Raw genomic sequence first — 24,167 nt, forward strand, 5'->3', positions numbered from 1 at the left:
CTCAGTGGGGGTCCAATCTGCCTTCGCCAGCAGTGGAACTGTCCCCGAGCTCAAACGCAGTCCTCCACGGCTGTTGAACAGTCTGCCGGAGGACCCACAGCTGCTCAGGGGCAGGGCCCTAAGGGTTGTGTTTTTTTTTTTTTTGTTTTTTTTTTTTTTTTTTTTTGCACCTCCAGGTTTAGGAGGAGAGAAAACAGCTGAGTTGAATCTTGAGGTGCCATGTAGGTGGAAATGAACACGCAGAAGAATACTAACAGTGCAATGACAGAAACTCCTTAACCTTCTCTCTAGAAAATTGTCCACTACAAAATCCTTCAGGTTTCTAATAGTCTGATAAGAAGTCAAAATTCATTCCAATGTTACAACAATGATTTTTACAAAGTGACTCAATCTGAGTCATTTTTAACCATAATTCAGCGGCATTCAATTTACTATAGAACCATTACCACTGTCTGTTCATGTTTATTAAACATCTTCATTCCCCAAGTGGAAACTGTAATCTTTAAACAGTAACTCCCCATATTCCATCATAACCCTTGGTAATTTCTATTTTACTTTCTGTCCTAATGAAATTGCTATATATTTTTTTTAAGCAAAAAGATCTTAGCTTAGTAGGAACACAGATAATGGCTGTAAATAATAACTGAATTGAAAAAAACAACTCAATCATTTACAGCAAATTTTAAAGTAACCACAGATCATTAAAACTACAATGGTATAATTTTAAAAAAATAAATTTCTTAAAGATTTTTTATTTGAAATGCAGATTTTACAGAGAGGAGATAGAGAAGGTCTTACATCTGCTGGTTCAATACCAAAATGGGTGGAGCTGAGCTGATCCAAAGCCGGGAGCCAGAAGTTTCCTCCAGGTCCCCAACACAAGTGCCAGCTCCCAGGGACTTGAGGCACCCTCTGCTGCTTTCCCAGGCCACAGAGCTGGATCCGAAGTGGAGCAGCCAGGACTCGAACTACTGCCCAGACGGGATGCTGACACCACAGGGCAAAGGATCATCCTGCTCGGCCACCACGCTAACCCCACAGTGTAACGTTTGACAAAGTTATAAAACAAACTGTTACAAACCTACATTTGCAGCAACACTGATATAGACACATCTTCCTTTCTTCTTCGCTTTTTACATTTTCAGTTCCCACATACAGTGTTTGTCTCTCTGGGTCTGGTTTATTTCACTCAAGGTGTCCTCAGGTTGAGCCTGTCTTGGTGCAAGTGGAGTGACTGTCCTAAATGCACACGAACCCTGTCTTCATCACTACACATCTCAAGACATGGCTTCTATTCCCTCCTTTGAAGGTTGAGATTTACGGGGCCTGGTGCTGTGGTGCAGTGCACAAGGCTGTCACCTGTGGTGCTGGCAGCACATGTGGGTACAAGCTTGAGTCTCAGCTTCTCCATGTTCAATCCTGCTTCCTGCTAAAGCACCTGGGAAAGCAGCAGAAATCCTGAGCCTTTGGGCTCCAGCACCCGGCAGGCAGCTGCATGACGCACCTGGCTCTTCTCTGGCCCAGCTCGGACTGTTGCAGTTTTTGGGGAGTGAACCAGCAGGTGGAGGTTCTATGTCTCTCCATCTCTCTCTGTAAGTCAGGCTTTCAAATAAAGGAAGGAAAGAAGGAAGGAAGGAAGGAAAGAAGGAAGGAAGGAAGGAAGGAAATGTTTTTTTTAATGTAGGAAAAAAAAAAGAATTGAGACTTACTGTAACTTTCCTTCCACTGGTGTAAACTGGGTTTTTACAATACGCCTGCTTGCTCTTCTGAAGGTAGCGCTTCCAGAAATTGTGTAAAACTTCATTCTAGGTTGGGAGAGGAGTGAGTATAATTTAGTTTATGATGAAAAATACATGGGCACATCTACACTACAAAACCTCTTGGAAAGAGGTCGGTGTGAGCTGCCCTTTCCTGCCTGAACGTTACAGTGGGTGGACCACTATGCAACTTCAGAACACATATTTCACACACACAGCAAGCTCGCTCCCCGGTACAACCAGGTCTCTTAACATGTGGTTTCCAACGAAGACATGAAGTAAGGTTACAATAACTGCTTGTGGCTAAATAACTGGCTTTACCAAGAATTCCTAAAGCACCTCTTCACTCCATTGTGTCCTTTGGCATAATCCCATTTATCTAATTTTGTTTTTCTTGCCTATGCTTTTGGGATATTAAACAAGAAATCCTCACTTACAACAATGTTTAGAAATATCTTGCCTGCATTTTCTTCTAACAAATTTGCAGTTTTAGGTCTTTGACCACCTGGGAGCTACAGCTGCCAGCACCACTCTGTCAGAGATGTGTGCTGCGACACTGTCTCAACCAAGGGGCCCATCGTTAGAGGACAGGGCAAAGGCAACGTGATGTACAGACAACGAAGCTATAGAAATGAATGAAATCTCATCACTTGCAGTAAAACAGCAGGAAAAGGTACCACATTAACAGAAATAAGACTAGACAAATACTGCATGTTCTCTCTAGTATTTGGGAACTAAGAGTGAAAAAAAAAAACAAAAAAACCCTCAATCTGAACATAGAATGTTTATTACTAGAGGTTGGAGGTGTGAGGATAAAAAATTTAGATCAAAAAAAAAAAAAAAAAAGGAGGCAGGGACAAGGATTAAAAAAAAGTTCAGATCAAAAAAATAAGGGGCGGGGACTCAGACAGGCGCGATCTGGGTGCATACCTTTGGACAAGCCTGCTGGGCTGCTTCAAACCAGGACACGGGTAAGCTGTGCTGGTAATTTCGGCAGGACCCGGAAGGTGCCATTGGGTTCCCAGGTGTAGACATGCTTGCAGCGCACTGGACCAGGAGGGTGCAATCTGAGTCCCCAGCTGTACACATGCTTGCAGCCCGCTGGCCTGCTTCAAACCAGGACCCGGGTAAGCCATGCAAGTGAGCTCGGCGGGACCCAGAGGGCATCATCTAGGTACCCAGGTGTGGACAGCTCTGCAGCATGCGGAACTGCTTAAAAGCCTGCCGCAGGGGCCAGCACCATAGCCTACTGCCTAAAGTCCTCACCTTGAATGCCGGGATCCCACATGGGATCAGGTTCTAATCCTGGCGGCCCCGTTTCCTGTTCAGCTCCCTGCTTGTGGCCTAGGCAAGCAGTCATGGATGTTCCAAAGCCTTGGGACCCTGCACCCACGTGGAGACCCAGAAGAGGCTCCGGGTTCCGGGCTTCTGATTGGCTCAGCTCCAGCTGTTGTGGTCCCTTGGGGAGTGAACCATCAGATGGAAAATTTTCCTGTGTCTCCTCCTTTCTGTATAATCTGCCTTTTCTTTCTTTCTTTTTTTTTTTTTTTTAAGATTTATTCATTTTTATTACAGCCAGATATACACAGAAGAGGAGAGACAGAGAGGAAGATCTTCCGTCCGATGATTCACTCCCCAAGTGAGCCGCAACGGCCTATGTGCGCCGATCCAAAGCCAGGAACCTGGAACCTCTTCCGGGTCTCTCAAGCGGGTGCAGTGTCCCAATGCATTGGGCCGTCCTCAACTGCTTTCCCAGGCCACAGGCAGGGAGCTGGATGGGAAGTGGAGCTGCCGGGATTAGAACCGGCGCTCATATGGGATCCCGGGGCTTTCAAGGTGAGGACTTTAGCCGCTAGGCCACGCCGCTGGGCCCTAATCTGCCTTTTCAATAAAAATAAATAAATCTTAGGGAAAAAAAAAAAGCCTACCACAGGCAAGCTTGGCAGGACCTGGAGGGCGCACATGTTTGTAGCCGGCAGTTTAAAAACGGCTATGGTGCGGGTAAGCTCGGCGGGACCCGGAAAAGCACCATCTGTGTCCCCAAGGTGGACATGTTTGTAGCCCCCTGGGCTGCATAAAACCAGGCCGCAGGTCAGGTCGGCGGGTAAACTCCACGAGACCCGAAAAGGTGCCATCTGTGTCCCCAAGTATGGACATGTCTGCAGGCAGCTGCGTCGCTTAAAACCGGGCCGTGGAAAAGCTCGGCGGGACCCGGAAAGGCAGCATCTTGGTTCGCAGCATGCTGGGCTGCTTAAAGCCAGGCCAGAGGTAAGCTGGGCCAGTCACAGACCCGGAAAGGCACCATCTGTGTCCCCAGGGCGGACCTGCCTGTAACTGGCTGGGCAGCTTAAAACCCGGGTACGAAAAAGCTCAGCGAGACCCGGAACGGCGCCATCTGCATCCACAGGTACGGACATGTTGACAGACCAAAAAGCGGGCAGCGGGTAAGCTCGGCGGGACCAGGAAAGGTGCCATCTTGGTCCCCAGGTGTGGACACGACTGCAGCCCACTGGGCTGCCTAAAACCTGACCTGCTGGTCAGTGCGCCAAGGGCGCAATGAAAGCCCTGGGTGGGGCACGGCGGCGTGGCCTAGCGGCTAAAGTCCTCGCCTTGAACGCCCTGGGATCCCATATGGGCGCCGGTTCTAATCCCGGCACCTCCACTTCCCATCCAGCTCCCTGCCTGTGGCCTGGGAAAGCAGTCCAATGCATTGGGACACTGCACCCGTGTGGGAGACCCGGAAGAGGTTCCAGGTTCCTGGCTTCGGATTGGCGCAGCACCGGCCGTTGCGGCTCACTTGGGGAGTGAATCATCGGATGGAAGATCTTCCTCTCTGTCTCTCCTCCTCTCTGTATATCTGAGTTTGTAATAAAATAAATAAATCTTTCAAAAAAAAAAAAAAAGCCCTGGGTGTGCCCAGCAGCTCGTTCTGGAGACTTGGGGGTGTGGAACTAACACAGGTAGGGGCATACAGGGAACTGAGAGTTCATGTCCATTTAAGAACAACTTCTGATGTTCTTCCATAGATGATGCCACTGTACTTGCAGTACGAAGTTATGAAACCTACCCATTAGAGTCAGAATAGGGAATGGGTAATGGAGTCTGTTCCATGATGCTAACCAGCATGTGAGTGAACTGGGTCTGGGGGCAGCATCTGTGGGGGAGCATGTGGAACAGCATTCTCCGCTGGCATGCGCAGGATCTATGGATGGGAACAGACTTGGTTGGGGGAGCTAAGGGGATGATCCGGCTGGGTTGGGGCTTCCACTGATGAGCATGAGAGTGATAATGGGGATAGCAGGCCTGACTGGACATGGCTGCAATGTCCCTTGGCATGGATATGGACTGGGTCTGGGGAGTGCCAGACTGGGCTAGGCTCTAGCACCCACTGGTACTCATGAGGACCATGGTGGGTGTAGAACATGCTGGGTTAGCTCTCATCACCCACTGAGCCACATGATGGCTGTGCCTCTGTGTGGACTGGGTGTGGACCAGGTGTGGCTGGGCTGCAGTACACAACAGTAAGACCAGATTGGGTTTGGGCCAACTGGGCAAAGACACTGTTCCTGCCAAAACAAGAGGTGGAAAAAGTCAACCTGGACCAAGGACCCACCATTATGCACAAGATCTGCCACAGCGAGATGCCTGATAGAGGAGCCTGTGGAATTCCTTTGGCAGGACACACTTCCTGCAGCTGAGCACAAGAACCAAGACAAGGAACAGCCCAATCCAGGCCAAGTTACAATACCCATCAGCATATATGTGGGTCAGGCCTGAGGGGGGAGGTTGGGGTAGACTGGGTTTAGCTAGTTTATAACATCCCACTAGCACATCTGAGGACCAGTAAGGGATGCAGGGGGGCTGGGTTGGGCTGCAACACCAACCAATCCACACTGGGGCCAGGAGAGGGGGCTGGCAGGGCCAGGACAGACTGCAGCACCAACCAGCAGGAGCTGGAACTGAAGGCAGGCTAAAACACCCTCTGGTTGATGCCGAGGTAAGGTGAGCCATGCCAGTCTGGGGTGGTGGGTGCCAGGTCCGTGAGCCCCAGGAGTGGGTCGCCTGGCCCAGGTACAGTGGGTTCTGGGTCCGTGAGCCCCAGGGGTGGGGGTTCCTTTGGGGCCTGGGTTATCTGGCCCGCACTTTTAGGTCCACCTGCAAGAACTGGCCCTCCTCAGTGGAAAAGACAGAGGAGTGGAAGGCTGGCCCAGATCCACACAGAGAATATGCAGCTCATTGGGACCTGCAGAGGAAGAACAGAACAAAGTGGACAACTACGCCAGCCCAATGATGACAGCAAATGTCTGGACAAATGGAGACTGTAAACAGACATTCAAAATGTTCCCTCGGGGAGAATCAAGATGGCGGAATAGGGTAAGGACACATTTAAACGGACGGAAAAACATTTAATCAGGATGAAGCAGAGAGGACATATTCCAGGAAATATGAGAGGACACAACAACAGCAGAGGGATACCTGGAAACTGACAGACACAGGAAAGCAGCAGACACAATGGTGTGGTGTTGCAGTGACTGATACTCCAGCAGCATTCAGCTAACAGCGATCTGAACTCCACCAGCAGCCGGAACTCCACCAGCAGCCAGAACTCCACCAGCAACCAGGTGGGAAGGGACTTTCACTGGGAGCTTGGGAGGTGAACCCAGACAAAGATCTGTCCGTCCTGCTGGTCCATTTGATTTTACCAGGAGCAGAGACAGAGCAGCAGATCTCAGACGGGCAGTGCGAGAACAGGCTGGATTTCACAGCCCAGTCAGACACCTAGAGCTGAATTTGGCGTCATTTTGCGTAAAGAGGCAAAGGCAAGGGAAAAGACTGAGCATATGCTGAGCTGGGAGTGAACTCATTTCTGACTCAGTGAACTGCAGAAACATGGCATTCTACGGGTTCTACCCAAGACAGGTCTGGGTAGCCCTAAGACCTGATGGCCAGCAGATCAAGAACTCTAGTAGTGGTACGTCAGGTGCCATTTTGTATACTGTGGCAATAGCTTTAGGACTGAAGGGGACAACAGTGAACTGCACATGTGCTGAGCTCGAGAACTCACTGAGTTCCATGGATTGCACTGGTCCAGCAGGAAAATAATACCGACTGTGGCATCGTATGGTCAAAATAGGTCCGTGTGGCACCCAGACCTAACGTCCAACAGTTTCCGGCAAGATCAGCACCACCAACAACCTAACTATGTAGGACACCTGGTGTCTCTCTAATCCTGGGACCTGCTCCAACCGGAAGTGGGAGAAAGGTTGCAGAGACAACGGTGCAGCCTCAGCACAGTATCACAGGAGGTGGAGATTGGTGAGCCAGGAGCCGGGGCTGTGGAGACCACGGTGGAAATGTAAGGTAAGAACCCAGACCTGGAGCTCGCTGGAGGTTGTGGCACAAGTGGCTGCAAGCAAAAAGCTGTGTACCAACTGCAATAAGTAAAATCGCATTGTAGACCTGTGGGTGGCACAGCTTAGAAACCTGCTCCAAGGAGAAGACTCTGCTAACCAGAAGTGCAATGACCAAGAACAAAAGAAGACACAAAGACACAATGAATATTACTGAAAACTCCCCTGCAAAGGAGCAAAACCCTATGCCAACCTCAGAGTTAACTGAGGAAGACACTGAGAAAATGGGGCATACAGAATTCATAAAACTCATTTTAAAGCTTCTGATAAAAAATGAGAAACACATACAAGAGTTCAAAGAATTTAAGGAAGCAATAAAGCAAATCAAGGCTGATATATCAGAAATTAGAACACAGTAGAGCAAATTAAAAGTACAATGGAGAGTCTCCAAAATAGAATGAAGCAAGCAGAAGAAAGAATCTCAGAATTGGAAGATATTTCCTGCCATCAGGGGGAAGCAAACAAAAAGTTGGAAGCAGCGCTGGATCAGGCCAAAAAAAAAGTATTCAAGAATTGAAAGACACTATTAAGAGGCCAAATATAAGAGTTATGGGAGTTCCAGAAGGTGCAGAAAGAGAAGCTGAGTTTGCAAATATATTTAATGAAATAATAAAAGAAAATTTCACTAATCTAGAGAAAGAATTGGGAAACAAGATCCAAGAAGGGCACAGAACTTCCAACAGGCTTGATCAAAAGCGATCTTCACCAAGACACATGATCACCAAGCTCTCTTCAATGAACATAAGAAAAAGATCCTTAAATGTGCACATGAAAAAAAAAATCAATTGACATATAAAGGAATGCCAATTAAACTCACAGGAGATCTGTCACAGGAAACTCTACAGGCAAGAAGAGAATGGAGTGACATATTCCAGATTCTAAAAGCAAAAAACTGTCGGGCTAGGATAACATATCCAGCAAAGCTTTCTTTTGTCTTTGAAAATGAAATAAAATTCTTCCACAGTCAAGAAGTTAAAACACTGTGCCGCTTCCAAACCTGCCCTACAAAGGGTACTTCCAAGATGTTCTCTTGACAGAGAAGAGGAATAGCACCTACCAAAACCAAAGGCAAATGTGAAGAACATCCCAGTAAAATGACAACAGAAGACTAAACCAATGAACAACCCATTGCTAAAATGACAGGACCAAATTACCATTCATACATATTAACCCTGAATGTAAATGGCTTAAGCTCTATCAAACATCATAGATTAGTAGACTGGATTAAAAAACAAAATAACATCCATTTATTGTCTAGAAGAGATAAACTTCACCAACAAAAATCAGCGGAAACTATATCGCATGGGTTTTGCTGTTTTCTGTTAGTTTCATCTCTTCAAAACACTTTCTTCTGATTAAATCATTCAAGGACTTGTAGATCATATAGTAGCATCATTTTCTTTAAGAAGGTTCTTGATTTTCATTTCTTCAGCTACACATTAGTCATTTAGTAACATGTTATTTAACTTCATGGTGTTGTTAATTTCTTTTTTCTTCCTGATGTTGATTTTGTTTTGTGGCTTTTCATTTAAGGGGATGTAGAGTAGCTGTGTAATAGAGACTGTCATATCTAGTAACATGTCATTTAACTTCATGGCATTGTAAATTTCTATTTTTCTTTCTATTGTTGATTTTGTATTATGACTTATCATTTAAGGGGATGTACAGTAGCTGTAAAATGGAGACTGACATCCAGACGTGAGGATACAATGTAGTGTGCATTTCTACTTCCAGACAAAGATGAACTTACGATCAAACTGTTTACTATATCTTGACAATAGGATGCTGGACTCTCTGCCATTGTCCATGCCCGCAATGATGGACATATGACTGTGTACGAAGAACTATACTTTAGCAATGATATAGAGGAACTAGGAGGTGGGGAGGGAATTGGGGAGGGGATAAGGGAAATGCCAGGAGCCTATGGAACTGTATCATTAAATGATAATAATAATAATAATAATAATAATAATAAATTGTAAAAATTAAAAAATTAAAAAAAAAAAAGAAATACAGAAAAAAAAGAAAGAAAATGTTCCCTCATCCTTGGATCGGCGAGATTGACAACATTTCAGAACTATCAAAACTACTTGGGCAGAACCCTCAAAGCACCCCACCCCTGGGTGCTGGGGTGAGTGGAAAGCTCCTTGATATTCCCCTAAGCCCAGATGCAAAAATAAGAAATAGAAACTTGGAAACAATGAACACACCCACTTTTCCCCCAACCTTCAGTTGTTCCTACCCGGATCAACTATGTAAGCATCTGTAGCACCAGCATCCCAAATGGACATTGGTTTGTATCCTGGCTGCTCCACTTCCCATCCAGTTCCCTGCAAATGTGCCTGGGAAAGCGACAAGGGTGGCCCAAGTGCTTGTACCCCGGCACCCACATGACAGACCTGGAGGTGGCTCCTGACTGGCTTGACCCAACCCTGTTGAGGCCATGTGGGGAGTGAACCAGTGGATGTAGGCTCTTTCTCTAACTCTACTTTTCAAAGACATACATAAAATCTTAACAAAAAGAAGCTGCACATGGTTCATTAAGCATGACAAATGTATCAACAAGAAAATTTTTTTTCTTATTTGAAATTTTTATTTACAAATTATCAGCCATTTAAATGTGTTCAAGTTTGCAATATAGAGGTTTGACATACCGACTACAACTAAATGTTGCTGTCCAAATGATTGAAAATGGGTATTCAAAAAAAGCAAAGTGTCATTAAGGATAGGAAACATAAATAGGACACATCTGGAACTCACTGTGCAATAAAATTAATGTAAGGATCCCTTTAACATCGATTTCTGCCCATCCCCTTACTCTGCTTCTAAACATCTACTCTCACCTAGGAAACCCCTGCAATCAATTTATGGTTATAGAGATGATAATATCTCATCTCATGAATCAAACATTTTCTTTTATTTATTTATTTATTATTTTTAATTCATTAATTACATTGTATTATGTGACACAGTTTCATAGGTACTTGGATTCTCCCCACCCCTCCCCAAACCCTCCCACCTTTTTTATAGGGAAAAGTGGGTGAGAAGTGTATGAAGTGCTCCTTCGCAATTTTTACTTTGCAAATTTGAAATTAATAATAAAAAATAAAAAGAAAAAAAGAATTCCCAAAGCGGCTTCAGCTGAATGAGACAATATGCAATTCAAACAACTGCTGGAATACTCCAGGGAGTCAGCAATATTAAAATGGGCCAGCACCGAGCAGCACACAGAAAATGGTTGGAAGTGAACTTTCCTGGGCCTTACCCTGGCCCTACAACTCCGACACTGGGCCTGGGGCCTCGCCACCTGCACTCTAACAAGCTTGCTCACTCAAGGTGGAGAGCCGCGGGTTAGTGCATCTCTCTCCACGAGTCTGCATGGTTGCTGCTCTTACCCAGTGTTCCCTGAAAGCTAAAGCCTTTTCTTAAGCTTTCTTTTGCATGTAGTGCTTATTTATGCAAAATGTTCTGAGAATTGGGGGTCTAGGAAAAGGTTCCAGGCAGAGACATGAGAAAAACAACTGCTCTGGCAGTCAAATTTGCGGTCACTAATTCAGCTGGCCCCGCTCTACCCCCACAGGTCCGCCACTTCTCCCAACAGGCGAGCGAGCAGACACCGCATCACAGCCAGACTCACCTTGAGCTCCAGGCTGACGCCTAAGGTCTTCAGAGCTTCTGCCTGCTGACACAGGATGTGCTGGAATCCTTCACACACATACCAATCCCAGCCTTTTTCTATAACGACAAACAACACGTTTCAGATGTTTGTACTTCTTTTAAAGATTTATTTTTTGGGTCTGGCACGATAGCACAGCGGCTAAAGTCCTCATCTTGAACGTGCCAGGATCCCATATGGGCGCCAGTTTTATCCCAGCAGCCCCGTTTCCCATCCAGCTCCGTGCCTGTGTCCTGGGAAAGCAGTTGAGGACAGCCCAAAGCCTTGGGACCCTGCACCTGCGTGGGAGACCTGGAACAGGCTCCTGGCTTCAGATTGGCTCAGCTCCAGCTGTTGCAGCCGCTTAGGGAGTGAACCATCGAACAGATCTTCCTCTCTGTATATATGCCTTTCCAATAAAAATAAAAAATAAATCTTTTTTTTTAGAGATTTTTAAAAAGACTTACTTATTGTTATTGAAAAGGCAGATTTACAGAGGGAGAGAAGAGAGAAAGAGCTCTGTCCCAGCTGGTTCACTCCCTAAGCAGCTGTAACAGCCATAGCTGAGACAATCCAAATCCAAGAGCCAGGAGCTTCTTCTGGGTCTTCCACGTGGATGCAGGAGCCCAAGGCTTTGGGCCATCTTCTGCTGCCTCCCTAGGCCACAAGCAGGGAGCTAGATGGGAAGTGGAGCTAATTTATATTTATTATGGGAAGTAGTTCTAATTTATATTTATTTCTCAGAGAGAGAGAGTGCTCTCATCTGCCGTTCAGTCCCTCAATGCTGTGATGGCCCAGGCTGCGCTGAGCTTGAGGCTGAAGATCTATGGCCAGGCCAGGCTGAAACCAGGGGCCAGGCACTTGAACCTGTATGTGTGAAAGAGACCCAAGTACTTGACTCCTCCCCTGCTGCCTCCTCAGGCACATTAACAAGAGACTGGGTCAGAAGCAGAGCAGTCAAGATTCAAACCAGCACTCGCACGCAGGATGCTGGCAGCACAAACAAGCCAAACCCACTGTGCCATAAAGCACTGCCTGATAGACTTAAGAAATCATCAGTTTTCAGTTCAAAAAAAAGTCAGTTAAAGCCTAAAAAGGAGCATGAGCTAGCAACTCAGGCTTTCTTGCTATAATTCATCCACAAATATCAATACACTTCACATGAGGATACATGTGTACATATACATACATAAGTATATATAATTCATGTGTATGTATCCTTAAAGCTATCTCATGCAAAAGTCTACTATTCTCATTAGCCTGGTTTCAAGCCTGAAAATCTGGTCCCTCATAATTAGTTGGAAAAACAGAAAGCACCAGGTAGACTTGACCTCAGATTCCTGTCAATCACAGCTCATTCCATGTGCTCCCTGGATAAGGGAACTAGATGAGCTCACAGAGCACACCCATGCTGAGGCTATCTTAAAGGAAAATACTCTTCCCATTCTAAAAGGTGTGTTCAAAATCCAACATGAGAAATGGATAGTTCAAAGTAGAACACAGTGTTCAGGTAGCTTACCCTGACATTTCTACAGGTGAGTCATCTCAGGAGACTCTTCCAATGTCATTATCATTGAGACAAGCCATGAGGCAGAACTCAAAGGCCACAGGCGCCCTTCGCTCCTGCTGCCTTGTGCCTAGCAGCTGCTCCGTGGTCAGACAACTCAAGGACAGTTAGCAGGATAAAAGGGGGCAGACTTCGTGACATTCGCTTCCAATTTTATCACCAGTAGTTACCAACTTTAATTCCACTGTGGATCACACAACTAATACCCTTGACATTTTCTCTAGAATCTATTAAAATTTCCATTTTGCGACCCCAAGTTACAAAGGTGAAAGACGTAAACAGAGAAGGTTAATAAAGAAAGAGCTTACCCAGCTTGCTTTTTCTTTTAAGCCCCCGGTTGATAGCTTTGATCTTGGTATTGGGAATGGCCTCAGTGTTCAGTACCTCCTTTGACCTCTGTAAGAAAGAGACAGCGTTGGGAAGATTGCCCTGTCTCCCCACCCAGACCTCTAAGCATGCTCTGGGAAGTACTAACAGGCAAACTGTGAGTGCCAAGACTAACCACGGCAGCGTCTAAACAACACTAAATAAACTCCAATAGCCCGGCTAATCTTGTTTCTTCAGCTCACACGTATCAGTACGTAAAACAGTGTCTGCAACACGGGAACCACTGTCTATTAATGCGTGCATTTTAAAGTCAAGTACTAACTCTTTCAAAGCAAACTAAGCCAAACGAGGTCAAATTTACTCACTTTTTCTTCTAGGTAAAACATACTTTGGTATTACAACAATTTCTCGGCTGTATCTAGTAACTCAGTCTACGTAAAGGTCACTTTCATCCAACTTTGCTGTGTGCTTGAAGGACATGCTAAAACTACTTTTGTTGCTGAAACTGTAAAACCACTACTTTTTATTTTTAATCAAACCTACAGAACTTTAGAAAGACTAAATGGCTACAATAATTCATTCCAGTCTTCACATTCAGGTGCCCTTTAAGAGAGATCCTCACAATCAAAATAAAACATTGAATCGTAATTCTGGAGGACAAGTGACCATTTTAACCAACAAAGGACATAATACATTTTTATACATTTGGAGATTTTTAAGTTTTTTTTTTTAAATTGGAAAATCATATTTACATAGAGAAGGAGACAGAGAGAAAGATGTTCCATCTGCTGGCTCATTCCTCAAGTGGTCACAAGGGCCAGAGCTGAGTCAATCTGCAGCCAGGAGCTTCTTCAGGTCTCCCACACAGGTGCAGGGTCCCAAGGCTCTAGGCCATCTTCTACTGCTTTCCTAGCCCACAAGCAGGGAGCTGGAAGGGAAGTGGAGCAGCTGGGATATAAACCAGCGCCCATATGGGATCCCAGTGGTTGCAAGCTAAGGACTTTAGCCATTAGGCTACATTGCTGGGCCTCTAAGTTGGAGATTTTGAGTGGAATTTACCAACTCTCATTAAAATAGAATACATGCCTTTAACAAGAAGAGTCTTGGAATGCAATCTCTCTAGTGATAAAAATCATATTCAAAGCAATTCTGGTGTACTAGGTTTGCCGCGTTGAGAAACAGACATGTCAAAATAAATACTAACGCATTCATCCAGCATAGATAGGCAGAACACAGCAAAGTGGCCAAGAAAAAACATAAAAATCTGAACTTGACAAAATCTAAAACAACAAAACACTGGAAGATACCAAACACCCAAAACTAGAGCTACAATTAACCAAACGTCTGAGTGGTTACAATATAGAATATTTACTGAGTCATAAAAAATGACCGCAAATGCTTAAAACAGCACAGGAAAACACCAGAACATATAACTCTGTCACAACCAAAACAGAGGGGTAGGGCGGTGAGGTGAAGGGAGAGGGAGGGCCAGGAAAGCTGGGAGAGACAGAGAGGTAAGAGGAAGTCCGTGCTGAGTACTACCAGTGACAGCTCTCATTTCACAATTTTCAAATACTCTACAATATACATTGTTTTAAAGTAATACAAAGCTATTAAAGTCATACAATTCTAGTCTATACTTTTATTAAATGCCCAAAAAACACTAACAAAAATATTCGCAGTTTTAAAATTTTAAATTCTTTTTTTCGGGAGGGAGTTAAAACATACCAGGAAAGCAGTGTAAGTTTCATTTACTATTTCAGAGGGCTTTTCCCAGACTACAGGCAAGGTCAAGGGCTTGAAGAACCACACAGTGTAAGGTGGAGCGCAAGCAAAAGTACAGAAAAGTCAAGCAAGTCAAACCCTGGTTCTGCTCCTCAGAAGCGTAACGCTGCCCGCCTGGCCACTCCACTCCCTGCACAACCCCAGCGTGCATCAGCTCTGTCACATTTGATGTGACCAGCACACCTGGGAAGTGCTGAACGGCTCCACACATAGCCTGGCCTGTCGTACGGAAGTGGGCACTGAGCTGGCCTCTTAGCCTTCACAAAGATGCTGTTCACCTTTGTGACAGTCACTCCATGTGAATGGACAGACTTGCAAACGTGGAGCGAGGCACCAGCGAGAATTGGGATGGGGCGGGTCAGGCCAGGCTACAGCATCTAACAAAGGCCAGACAGATGAGGGGCTATGCCAAGCTGAGACAGAGCAACCGCTGGCACGCGCATGACCTATGGCTAGGAACAGGCCTGGCTGGGAAGCTAAGGAGACACCCTGGCTGGGTTGGAGTTCCCACTGGCGAGTTCAGGGGCCAGAGTGGGAAATGCATTCTGGCCTGCATATGGCTGCAGTGCTCCTCGGCACAAGTGTGGACTGGGGCTGGGCGCTCCGGACTGAGCTAGACTGCAGCACCAATTAGTACTCTGGAGGACCAAGGTAGGTGTAGGATGGGCTAGGCTAGGTCTCTGCCCCTTCTGAGCCATGTGTGAGCTGTGTCTGGGTGAGGACGAGGCTTGGCTGGGCTGAAACAACCAACAGTAAGAACTGGAATGGGTTGAAGGCCAGTCAGGAAAGGCCACTGTCCCTGCTAGGACAGGAGGTGGACTAAGTAGGGCTGGCTCATTAACTCACCAGTGTGTGCAAGATCTGGCATTGAAAGAAGTTCTGATGGAGGAGCCTGGGGAACTCCTCTGTCGGGACACAGTCCATGCAGGTGAGTGCAAAAACCACAATAGGGAGCAGCCCAGAAGAGGCCAGGGAATGGTACCCACCGGCATACATTGCCACAGGTCGGGGGGCGGACCAGGCTGAACCAGTTCACATCACCCGCTGGCGAATCCAAACACCAGAATGGAGTGTGGGTCGAACCGGGTTCAGTCACAACACATACCAATATACATGAGGGCCAGGACTGGGGACCAGCTGGGCTGGGCTAGGCTGTAACCCCCACCAGCGTGAGCTGGAATTGGGGGTGGACTGGGCTGAGCCAGGCTACAGCACCCACTGGCAAATGCCGAGGCGAGATGAGGCGGGTCATGCCAGACTGGGCCGCATCACCCAACCAGCATACATGAGAATCGGGGAGGGGGAGAGGACAAAGCTGGTAGGGGGAATGTGGAGGGCTCCCCTGCTGGACCACCATTCCCACTGGAGAGCATGAGTTGGGATTGGGGCAGACCAGACCAGATAGGCAGGACTACAATACCTGTTGGCCTCATGTAAGCTAGATCAGGGAAAAGCCAGGCTAGGCTGACTGTTGCTCCTGCTGTAAGCAAAAATCAGAGTGGGTGAGGGCTGGTTGGGCTTTGTTGCAGCATCAGCTGGCAAAGGCTGGCACAGGGGGCCAATTCTGTCAGGTTAAACTGCAGAACATGATCATGAGTACATGATTCAGGAGTGGGAGTGGGCCCAGTAGGGAAATAGTGGGCACCTCCCTCTTGGGTAACCATTCCAACTGGACAGTATGAGAACCAGGACTAGGACAGGCCTGGCTAGATAGAATGGCACCCACCAGCATGTGTGTGGGCTGGAAAATGGGGCTTGTTGGGTTGAACCAGGCTTCAATGCCCATTGGCATGTATGAGAGCTGAGTGGGATATGGGACAGACCGGACCAGCCAGCTGTACATACTGGCGGGCAAGGGAACCACGGCAGGGGGCAGGCCTGATGGGGTTATTGCGGGTCACTCTGACTGAGCTACAGTTCCCATTGGTTTGTGTGACGGGTGAGTGTGTGGTGGGCAGGTATGGCATGGGCTCCAACACCCACTGGTTTGTGTAGAAGACAGGGCTGGAAACAGAACTGACCCACCAACTGCAACCACCAGCATATGCATAGGCTAACTGGGGTGACAGTCTGTGCCAGACCCTGTACTGGCAAACACATGTAAGAATCAGGTCTGGGATCACTTCAGATGAAGTTTCTTTGGGGATTCCCCAATTGAACTGCTGGATTGAGATCCCCAACCGTGAAGAGAAGTGCAGGTTCCATGGTCTGACATGGAGTGCATGTGTCAAAGCTGAGCCTCCTCAATGGCTCAGACGGAGCAGTGGACAGCATATCCAGGTGCACATGGAGGATAGGGTAGTACACTGGAGCCTGCAGAGGACACCTGGTACCATAACAGAGGACAGATACAGAACAAATTGATCAACTACCGCAACCAAGTGTTGGCAGTGAATACCTGGGCAGAGTCTCTAAGGTGGACTATGTCAGCCAGTGGCTTCTACAGAGATTGCATCGTGTTTGGAAGGGCAAGATCAGCAGCAATTCAGAACAGTTGAACTATTGAAACCACTTGAGCAGTGCCCTCGGAGCATGCCCCACGTCAGGGACCCTGGGATGGTTGGGAGAGTGGGTGCGGCTTCTCCCTTTGTCTCTCCCTTTCCCCCAGACACAGGAAGAAAAAAAAAAGAGAATGTGGAAACAATGGCCTTACCCACTTTCCTGTAGCCCTTGATCTTTTGAGCTCTAATCAACTATAAAGATCATCAACATTTAAAAAAAAAGAGAGAAAAAAAAAATGTGGAGCTCTTCCAAACTAAGAAGGCAAGGCTGCTCCGTTACTCCACCTTGTCCAGCGAAGTCTGCACATTGTCCAGCTGTCTTCCTGAGCCTGCACGGGGAGGTCCCCTTTCTCCCCGGCTCTGCAGGGACCAGTCTGCCTGTCCAGGAACAGACAGGCTGCTCTGAATTTTTTTGGCTGTACTGGTGTGAAGTCGTGCTCCTCAAAAGGACCCTACGTTGCCTTATTCAGTAGGACCACTGTCACTGGAAACACATGAAATCTGTTCTCTTTAACAATATTTTAAAAGATTTATTTATTTATACTGGAAAGGCAAATATACAGAGAAGAGGAGAGACGAAGATCTTTTGTCCACTGGTACGCTCCCCACGTAGACACAATGGCCAGAGCTGAGCTGATCTGAAGCAAGGAGCCAGAAGCTTCTTCCAGGTCTCTCATGTGGGTGCAGGGTCCCAAGGCTCTGGGCCATCCTCCACTGCTTTCTCAGGGCATGAGCTGGATGAGAAGTGGAGCAGCCAGGACATGAATTGGCACCCATATGGGATCCTGGCACATGCAAGGCAAGGACTTCAGCCACTAGGCTACTCCACTGGGCCCAATAAAAATGTTTTTAATTAAAGAAAAAAAAAGTGATCCAGGATCAGATATAAAGGAAAATCACCATGCCTCAAAGAAGGTGGCCCTGGGAAGGCTGGGCAGGTTGGGGCTCATGCAGACTGGGAAATGCCCCCACTGGGTTGGGCATAAACTCAGAGGAAGGCACAGGTAGAAATCAAATGGGACAGGCATAGTGCAGTGAGAGTCGACTGACATGAGTGACACACTATCCGGGATGGAGGAGGGAGCTCCTCCCTCAGCCCACATCAGCATGGCAGCAGGAGGTCACGTCCAGCTCAAGAGATGCCCCTGGACACTTAGCTGAAGGGTGTCCTGGCACCTCACAACACAAGAAGAACCTCTACCCCCTCCAACACCCCAGGCCCTGAGGATCAACCGTCGGAACCTCTGCGCTGCAGCTTCCTCTTGATACGCTGGAAATAACACAGCAGAGAGGAGGAAGAGGGGGAGGGAGAAGCAGCAGCAGCCATGGGCTCAAACACTGGCGTGGGAAGCGGCAGGCTCAAGCCCTGTCTCCACACACAGACCTGAATGCCTCCGGCGAGGCCCCTCAACAGGCGGGCCCTACTTGGTCCACCTACAAGCAGGCATACAGGTATCCCTCCGATGTTAGGAGGAAGCAAGACAGATGAGAAGAAAGCACCAGACACAGCTAAAATGCCAGCAGAGCTCATTTCCAATACTACTAACGGTCTTCAGTCTTTCTAACATTCCATCTTCAAGCCCCTAAGCTATCACAACGCCATAGGAATCCTCAGGTGTTAAGGTACGGAAAGAAACGCACCACCTTCTTGGGGACATTTAAATTACTTCCCCAGTCTGAAACTGGAAATCACCGATCATTTCAAAAGCTCAGCTTTGATGTAACTGCCAAAGCCCCAGCGCACTTGCCTTTTTGAAATCTGGGTACCGCTTGAGGGGTAAAACCCCATCAGTTCTAAGGGAGCTAGGCTACAACCCAGGCTGAGAAGGTAAGACTTAATCCACATGCAAATTCCCCAATGACCTCTGCTACTTACTTACCTCTGTGACATTGTGGCAAGACGTACAGTAGTACCTGCCTTCATCCGTGAGGCCCCAGGAGACAGCATCGCACTGTGTGCAGCGTTCCTTAAATTCTTTCTGCAGGACAACAAGAAAGAAAGGGTGTCAGTGAGAAAACGCATTTAACATCCGGCACGTTGATTAACCGATTGGTTAATCCTCCCTGTCAGGAGTCAGGATCCCACACGGGCGCTGGTTTGTGTCCCAGATGCTCCACTTCCCATCCAGCTCTCTGCTTGTGGCCTGGGAAAGCTGTGGAGGATGGTGCAAAGCCTTGGGACCCTGTAACCCACATGGGAGATGTGGAAAGAAGCTCTGGGTTCCTGGCTTTAGATCAGCTTAGCTCTCCGGCTGTTGGAGCTATTTGGGGAGTGAACCAGCAGATGGAAGATCTTTCTGCTTTTCCTTCCCTGTGTAAATCTGCCTTTCCAATAAAAACAATCCCTAAAAAGAAACAAAATTGAAACAGGGCCCAAATGGCCACAAGAGGTTAACCTGGGCCTAGCTCCCTACACTCTTATCTGGGTCTCCCACTTTGTGGCCCTCCGCAGAGTACCCACCAGCAGGCACCCCGACACTGCTGTAAAAGCTGTGCCTTTCAAAGGTGGGACCCAGGAATGAGCATTTTTGACATAAAGAGCATTAACTGCGTTTCCCCAGGCGTGGGGGAGCAATGCTGAGACGCTGACGTGGTCAGTGGTTGCCAGCATCAGCACTGGGCATTTACCCGGGGCGGGGGCGGTCACTCCATGGACACTCACTGGGCCATTCTGTGGCCCTACCTGCCTCACTGTCTTTGGTCGGATTACTGGACACACTCTAAAACCATCCTACAGCCCGGCGCTGAAAAGAAAAAAATAAAAACAAAATGAAGCATGTCACATCCCAGCGACCCCTGTGTGGGCAAGGGCAGTGATGGCTGCAAGCCGGTGGGGCATCCTCACGCCAGCCCAGGGTGACAATTCCCAGGGAGATCCGCAGGGGCTATCCGGGGGCACCGGGATTCGGGCTGCAGTCCCGCCCTCTGCCCCCAGCTCCCCAGCTCCCCAGCACCCCAGCATCCTTGCACCCCAGCATCTCTGCACCCTACACCCCCCCAGCACCCGCAGCATCCCTCCACCCTGCACCCCAGCATCCCTGGGGACCCGGCGGGGAGGAGGAGCCACCCCTCAAAGCGGACCACCTCCATCCCGCACGGGCAGCCCCTCCTCAGTCTCCGTCCCCAGAGTCCACCAGACCCGCCGCCTCCTCACCGCCTCCTCCAGCTCCATCCTGCCACCGCCAGCGCCGCCAGCGCCGTCACGCCCCGTTACCCAGGCAGCGAGCGCAACTTCCGGGAGCGCCGGGAGGAAACGTCCGCCCGGAAACGCACACAGCTCCGACCTTGGATTCCGGGCACTCTGCGGCTGCGCGGCTTTCCTGGCCTGGCTCCCTTGCGCGAACCCGGGCTGAGGGTTCCAGTCATGACACTTCCCTGGAAGCCTCACATGCTCCTGCAGGCTGCGGATCCTGGAGATGGAAGCCGCTGGCCCTGCCACCCGTGTCTGCCCCTCACCAAGGGGCAACGGGACTTGTGGAGTTGGACTTGGGGTTCACCTCGAGGTTCTGCTTTCTTTGGCAGAGATTCCTTCTAGAAACATGAGGTGGTGCCCTTGGGTCCCCTGCAATGCCGGTCCTGATTCGGCTCTGGACGTAGTAAACCAACATCCCAGCCTTCGTGGAAACTTGTGTTTTAGAGAGAAGAGAGAGAATAAGAAGAAAGAAAATGGCGATGCGTGCCAAAGTGAAAGGGAGGAAGTTAAAAGAGGAAGCTGGCATTCAACGGAGAGACTCCACAATCGAATACTAATATACCATATAGTCCTGACTCTTGTTCCAGCTGCTCCACTTCCCACCCAGCTCCCTACTCGTGGCCTCAGAAAGCAGTAGAGGACGGCCCAAAGCCTTGGATGCTGAGCCAGCTGGGAGACGTGGAAAAGGCTCCTGGCTCCTGGCTTTGGATCAGCTCAGCTCTGAACCTGCAGCTGGAAGATCTCTCTCACTCTCTGTGTCTCTCCTTCGCTTTCTATAACTCTGTATTTCAAATAAAAATAAATCTTGATATATGAAGGGCTAATTCAATAAACTTTAGAGATTGAACAAGGTGAAAAGCAAAGGATAAAATTGTTATCTCGGGCCCCATGCGGTAGCCTACTGGCTAAAGTCCTCACCTTGAACGTACCCGCCAGGGTCCCATATGGGCACCAGTTTATGTCCCAGCAGCTCCACTTCCCATCCAGCTCCATGCTTGTGGCCTGGGAAAGCAGTAGAGGACGGCCCAAAGCTTTGGGTCCTTGCACCCACGTGGAGGATCCAGAAGTTCCTGCCTCTTGACTCCTGGCTTGGAATCAAATCTTCCTGTCTGTCTCTCCTCCTCTCTGTATATCTGATTTTCCAATAAAAAAAATAAATACTTTTTTTTTAAGTAGCATCTCTGTAAACATCGTAAATCTTTAACAGATAAAAGAGAAAGCCATAAACACCTCCAGACAAGGTGGGCAAATTCCTTTAAAAAAAAAATTAGCAAAAGGCAGCAAGAGGGACTGGAAAATTGACTCCATGAAGTAAAAATCCTGCTCAGAATTCCCTCAGCTCAGGTGGCAGCGCTGTCACATCCTGCACCTCGGTAAGAGGGAAGAGGCCCCGTTCCTGCAGACTCCAAATGGTGAAGAGGAGCGTGTTGGTCAACATCCCTCGAGACAAGGACAACCGTGACCCCAGGACCTGACATGGACATGTCAACAAAAGTCAGTGTTAAAGACCAATGTCTCGGAAACAGGCAAAACTTCCACGCAGAATATCAGCAAATTAAACCTGCACCATTGCGAGCAGGTAATGGTTCTTGTCACCCACATGGGATAGGTGGAATGCCGGGGTCCTGGCATCAAGTTTATCTCAGCTCATATATTTTGGGTTCGCAGTCCAAGGTAGGGCGGCCCCATCGGCCTGGTGTCTGGTGAAAACAGTAGATAGTGTGATGCGTACACGGGAAGGATCCCCCAGAGACCCAGAAAGCAACTGGCTAAACTCAGCTGGCAGGAACTACATTGTAAGGGCACGCCCCCAAACAACTTAAGGACCTCTCACCAGGCTCAAGTCCAAGCCTCCACCTTGTTCGAACCATGTTTCCATGACTGGGTGTGAATGTCTGCATGAGTTAGGACACCAAATCCTGTTCCACCTATGTAGCAAGGAGCATGATTGAGGTCACAGAGGATCTGGCATCAGATTGTAAAGAAGGTCCAGGAGGGGGTCTAGCGCAGTAATCTAGCAGCTAAATTCCTCGCCTTGCATGCACCAGGATCCCATATGGACCCCAGTTCATGTCCTGGCTGCCCCACTTCCCATCCAGCTCCCTGCTTGTGGTCTGGGAAAGCAGTTGAGGACGGCCGAAAGCCTTGGGACCCTGCACCCACGTGAGCGACCTGAATGAAACTCCTGGCTCCTAGCTCTGGATTGGCTCAGCTTCAGCCATTGCCACCATTTGGAGAGTGAATCAGGAAATGCAAGATCTTCCTCTCTGTCTCTCCTTCATTTCTGAAATCTGACTTTCAAATAGAAATAAGTAATTCTTTTACAAAAGATGTCCAGGAGGCTCTGCTAAGAAAAGCAGACCACACACTCAGTGAGACACAAAGTAGGATGGTGGGGTTTGGCTTGTGTTTGGAAGGGTCCCTCTGACTGTGAGGGGAGTGTGAGGGGCAACAGAGCCATCCCACAGATGGTGGCAGTGGTGGCAGTACTGGGAAGAAGGGAACAACTTGTGGATCTATTGACACAGAAGTCTTTCCTAGTGGGTTGAATTTGGGGTGCAGCAGAAGGAGGAGAGTAAAGGATGATGGGAAGCTCTGGGTCTGACTTGCTCTTAGGGTGCAGCTGACATTTACCGAGACAGTGAAGACCTGGTTGTACTTGACAGAGTTTAGGGGGGAAAGCAAGAGGAAGATATATTTCAGGTAGTGAAGCCCATCCCAGTGGAGATGCTGAGTGGCATGTTGAATAGGGTTGGACAGGTAAGTGTCACATCTGGAGATACAAATTTGGGAGTTCAGAGCCTGGAGAGCTGCCTGAGGGTGTGACAGAGGGGAATTGAGACCGAGGTGCCTCAACACATAAAGGTAGGAACCAAGGAGCGGGATCCAGTAAGTGAGGCCAGACTGAATGTGAAGCAGAAGGAGAACCAGTGCACCTAGCATTCTGGAAGCCACGCAATGCGAGTGGCCCAGAAGGGAGATGCCACCCCTAGGTCAGATGCTCCTGAGAACAGCAGCAAGCAGAAGATGGGCATTGATCATGCAATCTGGATGTGGGGGTCACAAATGCCCTCGACAAGAGGGGTCTTGGTGTTGACTTGGGATGAAAGCCCAGGGGTGTGTCCTCATGAGAATGGAGGCTGGAAGACTGTGGATTGACCCAGAGGGTGTCCTGTGACCCGCGGAGCAGAGGAGCCTTTGTGGGAGGTGATGGAGTCAAGAGATGACTTTTTTAGGGGGGTGGAGGGGGGTTCTGGTTTATTCCATAGCTTCCAGTTTGAGATGTCTCTAAGCTGCTGGGAATGAACCAGTTCCCAAAGGGAGACACATGATATGCAGCTGCCGTGGAGCTGTGGGAGGCAGCGGTGTAGGCAGCGGGTTGTTGGCCTTGGCACAGACAGTTCACCTGTGGCAGAATCAGAGAAAGAGGAGCAGGTGCACGGGTGTGGGTGGGGCCTGTGGAAGCAATCCCTTCTGATTGCTTCCACGAAATGGGAAAGCAAGTTCCCCACTGCGCGTGGGCTGTGGGATGGCTCTAGGAGGCTTGAGGACTGATTAGAGGTTTGGCATCTCTTAGCCCCAGGAATGGCTGGCAGCATTAGGGGCCCACTTGACAGCTGCAGTCATTAATATAAAGAGGAAGCAGTCAGCCCTCCTGGGATTCCGCATTCATGTTGGGGAAGCATGCCATTAACAAATGAAATGTAGTCTCAACCTCAAAACTACAACTGGCATCTTTTCATCATCACAAGAATATCTCCATATTCTCCATGGTCTAACAGATTGAGCCTACACTGGCATCCCATATGGGCACAGGTTTGAGTCTTGGCTGCTCCACTTTCCACTCAGCTCCCTGCTGGCAGCCTGGGAAAGCAGTTGAGAGTGGCCCAAAGCCTTGGGACCCTGCACCCACAGAGGAAAACAAAAAGAAACTCCTGGCACCTGGCTTCAGATCAACTCAGCTATGGCTG

At 48.4% G+C, this 24,167-nt stretch overlaps 1 protein-coding gene across 1 annotated transcript in view; it reads right to left on the reverse strand.

Moving 5' to 3' along the window:
* The window catches only part of TAF1B (TATA-box binding protein associated factor, RNA polymerase I subunit B), a 66,498-nt gene extending 46,238 nt beyond the window's left edge, over positions 1–20,260 (reverse strand). Inside the window, exons 1-5 of the mRNA XM_058668288.1 lie at positions 20,158–20,260; positions 18,884–18,982; positions 12,699–12,786; positions 10,806–10,903; positions 1,710–1,805 (exon numbers count right to left, since the gene is read on the reverse strand). Of these exons, the coding sequence (XP_058524271.1) occupies positions 1,710–1,805; positions 10,806–10,903; positions 12,699–12,786; positions 18,884–18,982; positions 20,158–20,175 (399 nt within the window). The 5' untranslated portion in view covers positions 20,176–20,260. The remainder of the gene's footprint in view (positions 1–1,709; positions 1,806–10,805; positions 10,904–12,698; positions 12,787–18,883; positions 18,983–20,157) is intronic.
* Between the last annotated feature and the right edge of the window lie 3,907 nt (positions 20,261–24,167).

This window comes from Ochotona princeps, chromosome 8 (assembly GCF_030435755.1).
Source record: "Ochotona princeps isolate mOchPri1 chromosome 8, mOchPri1.hap1, whole genome shotgun sequence".
Taxonomy (NCBI): domain Eukaryota; kingdom Metazoa; phylum Chordata; class Mammalia; order Lagomorpha; family Ochotonidae; genus Ochotona; species Ochotona princeps.